This window comes from Carassius auratus, chromosome 10, assembly GCF_003368295.1.
Source record: "Carassius auratus strain Wakin chromosome 10, ASM336829v1, whole genome shotgun sequence".
In the NCBI taxonomy this organism is placed as follows: domain Eukaryota; kingdom Metazoa; phylum Chordata; class Actinopteri; order Cypriniformes; family Cyprinidae; genus Carassius; species Carassius auratus.
Window position 1 is genome coordinate 6242343 of NC_039252.1, and position 14152 is coordinate 6256494.

The 14152-nt window shown below is 38.0% G+C and overlaps 1 protein-coding gene across 1 annotated transcript; it reads right to left on the reverse strand.

Annotated features, from left to right (window-relative positions):
* Positions 1–11807: 11807 nt before the first annotated feature.
* On the reverse strand, positions 11808–14143 carry LOC113109679 (NADH dehydrogenase [ubiquinone] 1 alpha subcomplex subunit 8-like). Its single transcript, XM_026273402.1, has 4 exons — positions 13977–14143; positions 13282–13445; positions 12246–12411; positions 11808–12123 (listed from the first exon to the last, which is right to left on the reverse strand). Exons 1-4 carry the CDS (start codon positions 14025–14027, stop codon positions 11986–11988), a joined length of 519 nt encoding a protein of 172 aa, XP_026129187.1. The 5' UTR covers positions 14028–14143; the 3' UTR covers positions 11808–11985.
* Between the last annotated feature and the right edge of the window lie 9 nt (positions 14144–14152).

Genomic DNA, 14152 nt, shown 5'->3' on the forward strand with positions numbered 1-14152 from the left:
TCCATAGGAACTGAACCAATCCATTATAAAAGAAGTCCACACAGCTCCGAGAGGGGTTAATAAAGGCCCTTTGATGCGCCACAAAGCATTTTGGTAAGAACAATATCCATATTTACAACTTAATAAACCATTATCTGTAGCTTTGCTACCTGTCGTGCGCACGTTCACGAGAGTGTTGTCCACCGGATGACGTAGGATGTGGGCAAACACAATGACGAATACGCGAGTGACAGAGGAGAAAGCAAAACAAAAACACCAGTCACAAATTAGTAGTACAAAATTAAAGATTTGTAAAGACAAATGTCTGAGATTTCAGCATAAGCATAAGCCAATAGGACTCTATTTCCTTTGCTGTAAACAAAAACTTGTTCCTCGAGAGACTAGCATATTCTCAAAGGAGTTTACACTATACTTACATCCGGGGTCGGCAACCTTTTCGGCATGACGTGCCAACTTTAACATTAAACTGACGCTTTGCACTTTGCTTCTGTGAACAGTAAACCCCGCCTACTTTGATTTGATTGGCCATCTCAGTCATTTTGAGATTGACGAGCACATTTAGACCGCTGAGGATTTGATCTGAAGCGCCAAGTATGTGCAGCGACTAGCGCAACTTAATTCTCACACTTTAATAGTTTTTATAGTTCCTATCAGTTCCTTTGTGACTATGAGAAGTTATTACCTAAGAATGTACGTCAGTATGCAGTTTTCGCTATCGCTCGCGTGCCAGCGTTCATCCATCTGCGTGCCACTGTTGGCACACGTGCTGTAGATTGCCGACCCCTGGCCTACATCATCTGATGGATGCTACTTCAGAGATTAACGTTTATAAAAGTTGTAAATATGGATATTTTTCTTACAAAAATGCATCGCTTCACTTCGGAAGGCATTTATTAATCCGTATACCTTCATTTTAGCTACATTTAAATAAAATGTTGAAAGTTAGTCAACTAAATTTTTTTTTATTATTTAAATATAGCTAAAATAAATTGATTTCAAGTTCAATGTACAATAATGCAGTGTCTTACCTCACAATGGGACTTTCAGCAGCTTCTCAGACTTGTTTTTTTCAATGTTTTCTGTTAAAAAAAAAAACCGCAAAGACAATTAAACACTAATTTTGCTTAATAAAGATGTTTTTTCTGTCAAATTCTTATATGTAGCTGATACTTGCCCTTGCTAGATCTCCTGCAATGATAGTAAATCACACCATGAACAGCAGCTGTAGCTAGCAGCAACACACCAACACATATTCCAGCTATAAGACCTAAAGACAGACCTGAATTAAGAAAAGAGACATTAGTGTGAGTGAATCTGACAGTCTGTTGTACAGTTTTCACTGGATATATTCTCTTTATGGACCCTCTCAAAGATCCTATAGAGATCTGAAAGACTAATTCCTCTGTTAAAATTTCTGAGATTATTGCTTATTAAATACATTGCTAAATCTTTTGATTGATTTATTTCAAATAAGATATTTAAGATTACAGTCAGTTGAAAATAAATAACATTATACATAAAATAACAGTTATAATACTAACAATAAAATCATTGCTGACAAACCTGAATATGACTGTCAAAGATCAATATGGGAGGAATATGTTGGAGGCGGTCACTCTTTAGAACAATGTGCCTTTATAAATGAACTAGTATTTGTTCTGTGATCTATTGTACATAAATAAAGAAGGAAGGGAGGAGAAAACATACTGCTTTCATGCTCGTGTTCCTTGTCCCCATTGTATGATACTATGTTGGGTTTGTCAGTACTAGAGAGAGAGGCTGGAAAACACAAGGGAATGATAATGAATAAATAATAAAAATAAAAAAACACAGTTATTTTTATTTAGTATTATTTTTAATTCATTTATTTTTCTTAAGCCATTTCGATTTATTTGTAGCTGCAGGAAAACCTTTCCAAACAGGGAACAAACCACCTACAGTGTCCTGTTTCTAATATCGGCTGTTATTGTGGAATAATTAACATCATTAGTCAAAGTGATCAATTCTAATTTTATTTCTGATAAAAGGTCTTAGAGGACCAAATTATGATATTTTTATACCATCTAAATGTCCACATTCAAAGACTGCTGAGTTTAACCATATTTGTTTGTAAAATGCAGCATGTCAGTGAATGGATCCCTGAATGACTGAATATATATACTCACCAGTGACAGAAACACTTAAAGTTTTTATGGCTTCGCCGATGTTGCTCATTTTTCTGGTGATTTTTGTGCCGTCACACTTGCTGTTTCGATTCAAGCTTTGGCTGGTTCCCGTGCTCTTGCTTTGGATGAAATTTGCTTCATAACGTCCAGCGTGTTGAGATTTGATATCTGTGATGATCAGAGATCCAGTCTCATAGTCCACATCCAGTCTGTCTCTGAATACCCCTCCAACACCATAATACAGACAACTAGTACTGGGATCTCCATTGATCAGAGCTATCAGAGTATTGTTGAAATACCACAGCATCTTGTCACGTTGTTGTTTGGTAACACCTGTGCCTAGAGTCACATTGTGTCCCTCCATCACTGACAGCAAGTTAAATCCAGATGTGTCAGCAACCAGACCTGGAGACAGTGACAAACAATATTTTTGTCTTTCTTAACTTTAACTGTTTGTTGTCTAAATGGCAAAAGATGATTTCGGTGAATACAATCATAGAAGATGGGATTTACTGTTCTACATTTTTCATAGTGAAAAGAAAATGTGAGGTAGGATAATCGCAGATAAACATTAAATACATTAACTACTTGAACCACTTTATCATCTGTTTAGTCAACCATTGAAGGTCATATTAGTGAAGTGAAACAGAAGCTGGAATCATTTCTTTGAATATCAAAGCAAAACTTTCGTTTTCTGTTGACTGTTATGTTTAGAGTGTATGCTCAATTGGTGAGTTAATTTGAAAGTGACAGTGAAACTGACAGTGAATACAGCCAAGTATGGTGACCCATACTCAGAATTCGAATACGATCCGAGCAGCAACATTCCGCTCCCCAGACAGCAAGCAGTTTCGGCCCAGATCCAGCCCACATCTGGCCCGTGTGAAATCCATGTTGGCCAGATGTGGGCCGGATCTGGGCCAAAACTGCTTGCTGTCTGGGTGTCTCCAAATGCCAAACATTTTTAATAAAGCATTCTATTTACAGACAAGCAGGTTATGGGAGGAAAATTCTTAACGCGTAGCGTTTGTATTCTGTCATCATATCTGCTTGTCTCTGAGTAGAATGCTTTTAATATAATTTGTTTACTGAGTTTGGTCTTTTTAAAACATTTTTAATGTATAAAGCCACGTACTTTCACATTAAGTGTTTAATAATGTCCCTAATTCTTTTGTGAATTCGATTGGTCTAGAAGATTAAACTTGCAGCAGCTAACATCTCGTGATTCAATAAATCAGACATAGTGAGACAAGTTAACAATTAAACACCTGCTTTATAATAAAGGCTTTGTAAAACTGCACAGCGTTTTTGGCTTTTTAAAACAACTCTGTCTTACACCAACTTCGCACACATTTCCTTTCATTAATGTCTATGAAAGATGATCGAACCAATCAGAGTATGTGTGGGCGGGGCTACATGTGCAACCCGCCCCAGGTGCAGCCCCGCCTCGATCTGCAGGCTGCAGCCGGGTGTAGGCTACTTGCAATCGGTCCTTACTTGGAGTTAGATCGCTCTATTTAAATTTAGATTTTATACTAACCTATATACAGTGTAGAAAGAGACAGAGAGAGAGAGAGAGAGAGAGATTGCCAGAGACATTTATTTAAGAAAATATCACATGCAATTTAATTCAAATGACTTACCATCAACAAGAAAAACAAACAAAGTGAGCACAAGGAAGCCTCCCATGTTTACAGCTGATATTCTCCTGATCAATCAGATGTTTCAATAAAGAAAAGTAATTGTAAAAGAGAGAAGTTATGCTGGTGCCGTTGTTGCTGTATAAAGAAAGCGATAGTAACTTCTTGCTATTAATGTAGGTATGTCAGATGGGGGAGGAGAGAGGAGGAGGTTGTTTATCGTGTTTTATTATATTAGTTTTCTGTTCGTCAACTCATAGTAATAAGCAAGTTAAATATCTACAATGCAATTTGGTTTTAGCTGCTGAAAGCTGTCATACACCTGCTCGTATGCCGGTTTTAGCTTGTGCAACTATTGTCAGCTTTTAATTTGAGCATCAGCTGGTTATTCAGGGTGACCAGCGCCAGCCTAAACCTGTAGATCAATTTATTAATGATGTTACTTATGAAACATAGGCTAAATCCATAAAGAGTTTCATTTTCGTTTCGAGGCTCGTTTCTCAGAAAATCACGTAATCTATGGAAAGTTTACTTTCGTTTGTTTAAATGCCTGAAGGTGAAGAACATTTTCCGCCCCCGCTATGGTTGCACAATACAGACGATATTTTTTTTAAACCACATTAAATTTAAACACGCCCATAAGAAAATGTTCTTTCTTTCTTTCTTTCTTTCTTTCTTTTAACGAAGAGAATGAACGCGATCATCAATGCGCGTAGTTGATGTGTCAAAGTGAAACATTCTGTGGTCACGTTTATCTTCAAAGAAATGTGTGAGCAGATTGGATGGAAACCGCTATGTTTTACTGGATGCGAGTTTATGCGTGTGGGTCAGTAGTAGGTTAGGTGGGTAAAGAGTGTTTTCATTTCCTTTTTTAATATGAACCTTACAATTTAACTTCCTTTTAAAAAAAAAACAAAAAAAAAAAAAAAAAAAAAAAAACCTTTACTGATGTATGAGAAACAGTCCATTGAGAGTTACAGGAACCGATTTTCTTACTCATCACTCATAGACACTATAGCACATCCACACAGGCTGAGCATTATAAATTAAGGTAAAAAAAATCCCATGATAACAAACTGCAATAATCATTTAACATCTGCCTGTAGATATTGTTTTTCTGCCACTGTAATAAGTGAATCTAAATAAATGCCATATATTAGCTGTAATTTAAGTGAAACCTAGTGTGTGGTCAGTGAAGGGTGGTCGAATCCTGTTGGGGGAGGATCCACACACAAACACTTACATCACACTTCTGTCAAGTCTGAGCTGTCTTCATAGAGTTTCATTATAATATTAAGAGTGCTCAGAGAAAATGGTTCATGTTGTCATTTTGTTATGCTTGTGTTTGTGGCAATTGGATGGTAAGTTACAAATCTATTTTTATTATTATTTAATGAGTTTTGCTGATTTAGGTCATGCTTTGATTTTTATATAGGGTAAGAAGATTGATTTGCATTCATTATATCGGAGTAAAATACATTCTGAAATTGAAAAGGAAAACTATTGTACAATCAATTTACGATCAAATTAAGGACAGATTCAGTTAGTCTGTTCACATGAGCTCACTAAATCCATATATATATATATATAATATATATATATATATATATATATATATATGGCTGGAGAAAAATCAATAAATGAAACAATATATATATATACTATATATATATATAATATATATATATATATATATATATATATATATATAATATTATATATATATAATATATATATTATGATGATTTATCTCCAAACCCTGTCTATCTATTTCTCGTTCATTTATTATTTTTTTGTCTTTGGTTTTCATTTCACTATTGAATACATACCAGTTGCAGGGAAAGCTTAACACACCTTGACATCCATTGGAAACCCAGCCCAGCTCCAAGCAGAGTCACATACGCACCACCAAAGCAGGCGCGGACGCACCACTCCGCTCAGCACAGCTTTTAACTCAATCTGTTTAGATGAGCCGCACAGAAAAAGAATGCATCCATCCTGCACCTCCTCCCCTTCACCGCTCTCTCCAAAAGCCCTGAAACCACATATACAAATGCATTAAAATGACATGTAGGCAGATATGTATGGGAAATTAGCAACTGCCTTCGAGGAGCATTCAGTGCAGTGCCAACCAGTGAGCTGACATGAAATCTCGCTGTATACGTTTGCTTAGGAGCAACAAATATAAGCTGCTGCCTACAAGACGGTGCCAAGATGTTTGGAGAAATCAAGTAAAATAGCCCTTCAGGAACATGTCAGTATAAAAAGACAGCAAATAATGTACTTTGAATAAAAAAAAAAAAAAATATTAGAGGTTTGTTTGATGATCGCATGCATTGGCTGAAGAGCCTATGTCTATGATGTAATTCCATCTCAGTAAGAAAGTTAAAATCAAAGGAGTGGAAGGAAAGATAGTCCATGGGCCAATCTCTGGAAAACAGTGAATTTAATTGCAATGCACCTTTAAAAAAATAAATAAAAAATGACCTCATGTCATTCCAAATCTGTATACTTTTATCCTTTTCTTGTTTAACCTATGAAGACAATTTGCATAGACAACTTGGTTCTTGGCTTTTTTTTTAGAGACATGGTCACTATGATAATTGTTTAAAAAAAAAATTAGTTTATGTGTTTCTTCATGAGGGTGAATAAAGGATGACAAGAAGTTTAATTTTTGGCTGAACTATCCCCTGAACATCTCAGTTCATCCTCGGCCAAGTCTTGCCTGAGGATACTGTCATTATTCTCCCTTCATTGAAGGAAACCAATGAATCAAGGTTGAAGTTTCAACAAACAATGCCATATATAACACTGTCCCTCTGACAAGAAATGAGGGTAGTGAGAGAGGAAAAAAAAGAGAGAGAGAAAAGGATTTGGAGCTTGCACGAACACTGTGGCCAGGGCTGTAAATAGTCCTGAAAGCTGTATCTCAGAAGGAGAAATGGGAGGCTGGTCACGAGCCAACACAAACACAGGGCTGGCCCAAGAGGATCTGCACCGCAGGGCCCGTTTTCCTCCTTTTCATATCCAGAGCCCCATGCCCTCATCAGCTGCCCTCCTCCACATCCCCTTGCAGCTGTCAACAGCTGGGTCTGTCATTCACTGAAACCTCTTTTAATGAGCAATCAATCACTCCGCTATTTGTTTATCTCTCCATATACAATATAATGTCAAGTATGGAGTGTCCAGCCAGGCTTGTTGCATTGAAAGCATGCGTACACTCCAGAGGACGCAGCAAAATTGCCATGAAAAAACGGTCATGTTGCCACAGGCATATGGTGGATGGAGCTCTGCAATTAATCTTTGGAAAAGCGTGGAGACACCTGCAGGAAGGCTGTGATGCGTTTAGACGTCGCGTGTCATCACATACTTCAATAACGGTTTGCAAAGATTTGTGACGCACTGACACTTTTCAAAAACGTTAACTTCTGCCCAGCGCAATATCGCATTATGCAGTCAATTCATATAAACAAGTGTTCATGCGCTGACACCTTTCAATTTCAACACGCGCGTATTCGCGCCAAAATAACGGTTATTGCGAGAGAGCGCAATAAACAAGCTAAAGCTCAGCTGAAGTAGACAGTTTTGTGCAGTTGCTCAGGTGTGTTAATGAGTGTATGCACGTGTGCTGTTTGTCCCGGTTGTTGCACCTCGTTTTGGCTTGTGAAAAGAGTGGCTAAATGGATAACTCTGCTATAACGAGCCTTTTCAAAACAGAAAAGCCACTTTACACGCGCTTGGAATGCAAAGAACATAGTGGCCATTAGTTATCAGATGTCTGAAAGTGTCTGTTTTAAAAGGATATACTGAAAATTTACAAGCTAAATCACCGTGGGAGGTCCAAGGATGGTGTGTACCTGTGTCAGATGAGGTTAAAGCTTGGTGGAATTTAGTTATTAACTTTGACAACATAACTTATTTTACATTAATTTATATATTTAAGACCCTTATCATTCTAACCACCATCAATAGAGTAGAAGAGTGGGCAATGATCTGACACATTCCACTTTAAGCTCAGTTCACCTAAAAATTCTGTCATCATTTACTTACGTGTTGTTAAAACCCCATTTTACTTATTTCATCTGTGAATCACAAAATGAAACATTTTGAAGTATGTGGTTGCTCTGTTCCATTCAGTCACAACGAGTGGGGACTAAAGCTTTCACATTGGAAAGGACTCATAGATATCTTATAAAGTGCTATTAACTTAGTATGAGCTGTATCTCCAATACATAATTTGTGCTCTGATGATAAACCAGTATAGAAAGAGCGGTTTAAAAGTTACCAAACTACTTAAGAGCCATTTTTTTTAAATATATAGAGCTTCACACATGACGTGAGGACAAAAAAATTTAGCCTAGATTGTAGCTATGGATTAACTTTTTTTTTGTAATAATGGTAAAACTATGCCATCTTATGAAATACCATATAAACACCATGCCATATGAATTGGATAATCAAATGGTAGGCCTACCATAGAATGAGCATCTCAAAGTTGTACCACAGTACTTTATTATAGTCATAGTACTTTTTTAGTGGACACAGTCAAGGTGTTCAGTGTGTTTCTCGTATTCTGCCAACCGCCATTTGAGTTTGCATGTGTGCATGAGTAAAATCAGTCTGTCCTGTCAAACACATGACATTAATCCCATTAAAATGCAGGGCCCATTATACTTATGGTATGGATCAAGTGCTGCGTTATCCTGCAATATGCATGTATTGTTACACACAGTGACATCTGGAGCGCTTGTCTACAGACTGTGGCAGCCTGTGTATTTTACTTAGACCTGCATGTGAGTTCAAAGCCACTTGAGTGAGAGGCCATTTTAAGTGGAAACATGAAAGCGCCTCTCAACACGCCAGATCAGAGACGAGGAGAAAGCCTCAAGTAAACATAGAACATGCATTCTTGTCATAAACAGATGCAACAAGGAGTTAAAACTACAGCAAGCCATGTACATCACAACAAACCACAGTCAATAGGTAGTTTCAACATTTCACACGGGCAGCAGGTCCAGGTTCTGGAGGATCTCCGAACAGGTCATAGCTCATGCTTCAAAACATCGTGTACGATGACTGAATGATAAGGTAATGCCAGGCAACAAGCGGTTTGTGCACATCGCTACCCTTAAATATTTATTTGATCCTGTCATAGTCAGCAGCGAACAATAGGCATATTGACAGTGTAGGGATGAAAATGAGCTCGTTTGTTTGAGTGTTTTAGCACCATGGACTCCCGTGCGGGTTGTTGCTTTGTGAAAGTCTAGTATTGTATTTCTTTCCGCTGCGAAAGCGTGCTTCCTGCGCCGGGGCAGAATCGACCGACGCTGACCTCCATTTCCTTTGTTGAGGTCTGAACTAGCGCTGCCACGAGCCCCCGGGCCCTGCCTCCAGACTCCGGCCTCCCTGCGTGGACCTGCGAAGCGGTCCAGGTCACCGCCACCTCTGTCGACGTTTCCTGCGAGAGTCTGTGGACCGGACCGCACCTTTGGATATCTAGGGAGAATTTTGCAATTAAACACTTTTGGCTCAGTGACAACAATGGTGCTCGAATGGCTAGACCATAAAGGGATAGTCCACTCAAAAATCACTCCAATAAACATTGCCTTTTTTTCCATCATTGAAACACAGAAGATATTTGGAGACATGTCTTACATTGAAAGTCAATGGGGTCCAATGTTGTTTGGAACCCAGTGTTCTTTAAATATCTTCTAAAGAAACAAGATTTACAATAATTTACATTTTTGGAGAACGGTTCATTTGATTGAACCACATCTCAAATAGATGTTTAAAGGAAAATAGCCACTTATGGATTTAGACAAAACATCAGGACAAAAAGCATCCCAGACTGGACATGTTGGTCCATTCTCATCATTTTGGGATACTTTTTAGCTGGTCTGTTTTTAGATATGGATCGATTCACTCCAATTAAAGCCTATAGTATATATTCGTGTTTAATTGTCCACTAAACATTTACATTTTGATTCGAACCTCTACGTAAGTTGTATGGCTAGAGGTGATCAGATCACTAAGCATTAACAGTTTAGTGACGCATACATTAGCAAACACCATTAGTGACTGACATGGAATTGAACTAGAAAAACTTGGCCTTGACTGGCTAAGCATTAAAATTATGACTGCCAAGATGAATATTTTGTCTCTTTGCTCTTGCAGCTTTGGTCATAAGGGTGGAGTTTGAAATAATTTGATTAAGTACATCTATCACCGCGTCTTTGGACAAACACATATTATAAACGCTTACAGCATGGAAACTGCAGCAGTCCTGTTAAAAGTCAAGAGTTTTCCCACTAAGGAAATAAATGTCACTTTTGAAACATTTACTGTTTCCAATTATACCAAAGATAAGACTTTTAATTATTGATGATCCCAACTCACTATTCTGACTGGATTTATTGGTCATGTTCATTTTATCGTATTCCTGCTACTGCTTTATATCATACCTTCCATGTGCATTGAAGTCACTTTAATAGACGCCTTCTCTTAGCATATTGCTTTATTTTATCTCAAAGCACAGTTTACTATACTAAGTGTCATTGCCAGTGATCTCCAACCAGAGAGACCCCATAAAAATTTGTCCTAGGACCTGCTAATTTTAGCATCGACCCTATTGTTAAATATTAAGCATACCAACCTTGTTTTATAACTTTAATATCTTGTTATTGTAAGCTTATATTTATTGTTTTGCCCCAGTGTTAACTAGTACTCTTTATATGTGTCATACTTCCCTTGATCTGATACCCGCAGGGCTTGTATTCCCATAATTCCTCTGTCATTGGCACAAAGCTGGCCCTGCCCTATTAAATTTCTCTAGCCAAGGAAATGTCAACGCAAATTCGGCAGTGCCTCTCAGGCTGCAGTCTGACATCAGCTTACTTTAGTTCTTCAAAGAGTACGGATTTCATCCAAGATGACGGTTGACTTGTATGGGGCAAGAGCGACTCTTGAGCTAAATTTGCACATATGAGGGGAAAAAAAGAACAAATTTAGTTCCACAGTTTGATTAAATTTCACATGTGGGACCTCCCTGAAAATGCTCCACATTGATAGAAAATGATACGGTGCCATTTTACTGGGACAATGAGCGTCTTTTACCTTGCGTGTCTTAAAGGTTAACATTTGAAAACCTGTTATGAAAATACGCTGCAAAATGGAGCTTTGCACACAGGTTTATTTTCTTAAGACAGCAGTGCTGGTGCCTGTAGGGCCAATTGACCTGTGCTGCTCTGGCTGTGCACTACTGACTCTTTGAACTTGTAGTGTTGTTCAGACAGTCCTGCTCCAGGGGCTGGTAAGGAAGTGAGGGAGCTCTGGGGGAAATTGGCCTTTACCCGAGGGGACCGGGTCTCCAGCCCCTGAGGTCTGTGACACTACACAGCCACAATCTGGTTTTGAAACACACACCATACCCCTGGATTAAGACAGCAGGCCAGGTGAATGAATGAAAGCACCTTTATCAAGCTGTAAGGGTGAATACGTGATCATATGAACAGTTCTCACAGCCACAACACCATTACAGAACACACAGAAAGAGTATAGTACCTGGACTACGTGCATCTCCAAATTCAGAATCATATTTCATCTCTAGATGCAATACAAGCTTGTGCGATCTGTGGCAGACTCATCGGTCAGTTTATAAACTAACAGATTTTGAGTAGTAGGCATTACATTAGAATAACCATTATATATATATATATATATATATATATATATATATATATATATATATATATATATATATATATATATATATTATTTTCTAAAATTTTAATTGCAATTAAAACATGATTGCTAAATTATTTTAATAATTTTTTAAATAATTTTAAATATTTTTAAATTATCCTGTGAGCTACAGACCTGTACTAATAGGACAAATTTACAGCTCAAATAATGTCTGTGGTCACTGACAGAATACATTGAAATTATTGAACCCAGAACATTCTTAAATCAAAAAAATATAAAGTACACAAAAAGAAAACTGAAGTTTGGTTTACATTACCACATCTTTTTAATTCGATGACATGTTTTGAATGAGCACAATTTATTAACATTTCTACACAATACATAAGGATTACAGTGCAACCACTGGCACACTGTCTCTCGTCTGGTCAGAAGCACACAGATGGTGAACATGATGTTAATGGGACAGCGACTGCCCCTTTTTACCAGTTCCAGAAGAACATACGGCTGCCGTGCTTGGATGGCTGTAGCTCAGCCTCGATTGGAGGATTGGGCTCAGGTCTTGGTCTTGAAAGGTAGGGGTTTTCAGGCAAGGGCCGAGAGGTTGCCACCTTGGTCACCTGTTGGAGAGGTCAAATGTTTAACGTACAGGATATGGACCAGGAGACTAAACACATCAAAACCGCTTCTAATATAAACTGGTTAATTTTAAAATAACAAAGCAATGGATATATTGACCCACTTTGGACAGGTCTCCCAGCTCTGGCCTCTCCCAGCCCAGCTTCTCCAGCACACAGTTATCAAACTCCTTCTGCTGTTTACGGCAGTGGCGCAGCTCAGCCAGGTTAGAGTAATCCAGACAGGTCCAGTACTCTGTGAACGACTCGGCGCAGTTCCCCTTTATCTGCCTGAGGGTCAGGCAATATGTGATTAAAAATAAATCAATAAAAAACGTAACAACATGCTATTATGAATCATGGCATACCTGAAAAGCAAAAGTAAAAACACATACCTGATATCCACATGACACACAATGCTTCTTTAGACAGCACCTTTTTTTATTTTTGGTTGTTCTTGTTGCATTTGTTGTAAAACATCATGAAAAAATTATTCCTGCTTTTATAAATGCTTTTTGTAAATGTTTTGTATTTGACCCTCAAATTGTGTTGTGGTTTCATTTTCCCAAATTTGGATTTTTCAAAGGCTGGGCATTTCTAACCTGTGAATACCAAAGTAGATTGGAATATGTTCAGCATAGCACAAGGGTCATATAAATAAAGAGCGGGACTTTTGGTTTAGTAACCTTTTAGGAATGGATGGTGCTACCCAGCTCAATGCTGCAAAACAGTTACTGGCAAAATGCAGCATTGCTCATGGCTTCATGTGTCACTCCTAGTTATTTTGTAGGTCAGTACAGATTTTGTTTTACTGAAAAAACAGGTGTTCGATGTTTATTTAGATTCTGATTCTAGTGCATGGAATTTGTTAACGTTGTTTATAAAACATCTCATCCACATTATCAAATTTTGTTTTTTTTATAAGCTTATCCTTCCATGAACGACAGAAAATGGTCACAGTGCAGATGCATGACAATATGAAAACATAAGCCTCCATTAATTCACCTGTTTGCTTAACTTAGCTAGTGGTGAGAAAAACATCTTAAATAAAAACAAAAGTGTGCAGATTGTTTCACAAATTGAATGTGCTCATAGTTAACACATATATCTTAAAGATTTTGAAGAGAAATGTCAGGACGAACAGATCAAAGTGTTGAGTACCTGAAGAAGTTGAGTGCACATTCATTGACTTTCATCCCTTCATTCAGACACTTTCTGGGGTCCTTCTCCTCCCAGCGGCACAGCATGAACTCTTTGTTGGCCTTGTCACATTGAGAGCCATAGTGATGAGCAGACGCCTTCAGTACGGCTGAAGACACATTAACCTGCACACCAAACAGAAAAGTCCTGAGATCACGTATAATGCAGGATAAAATTATTCATCTTTAAGTTAAAACATTATTTTAATTTAATGCACAACATTAAAGAGAATTGACTATTAAAGCAACATGTCTATTGCTATTGCATTAGATATTAATCTCCAATATAATATGGATCATATGGCATGGCTTTTCACCCAATAACATACTGTGTATAAAAGTCTTCTATATGACAAAAGCTGTTCATGTTAATTTGTAACCCTTAATAAAACACACACACACACACACACACACACACAGAGAGAGAGAGAGAGAGATTCTGACGTTGCCACAAAATATGAAACCAACCAGTTGCAATTAGCAAGCTGCTAAAAACAACACTAACGTAACTTAGTCAACATATCAGTTTCCAGTTCATTTAAATCCGTGCTTTCTTTCTTATCTCAACTAATACTAGCTGAACATATTTAAATGAACGTCGCAGCAGCTTCAGGCTAACAGCTGGTTGTGTTTCCATTCTTTCAGACGTAACGTTACCTCTTCGACGTTCAGTTCCTTCAACGTCGGAACCTCAACCACGCCGGGCATGGTGCAACTTTTAGTCCACCAAAGCTAACCAAAATTAGTTTGACAGTTCACAACACAACTCAAGGTCCTCGTCTGCCGCAGGACGAGGCCGCACGGAGAAGGTCAGTCAACTGCGCATGCGCGAA

Bases quoted from the DNA above. Each gene is read 5' to 3' on its own strand.
- LOC113109679 (XM_026273402.1), bottom strand. From the start codon at position 14,027: ATGCCCGGCGTGGTTGAGGTTCCGACGTTGAAGGAACTGAACGTCGAA. The intron at 12,412-13,281 runs GTACTCAACACT...CCTGACCCTCAG, and splicing joins TGTGCACTCAACTTCTTCAG to GCAGATAAAGGGGAACTGCG. The intron at 12,124-12,245 runs GTGGGTCAATAT...CCTCTCCAACAG, and splicing joins AGCTGGGAGACCTGTCCAAA to GTGACCAAGGTGGCAACCTC.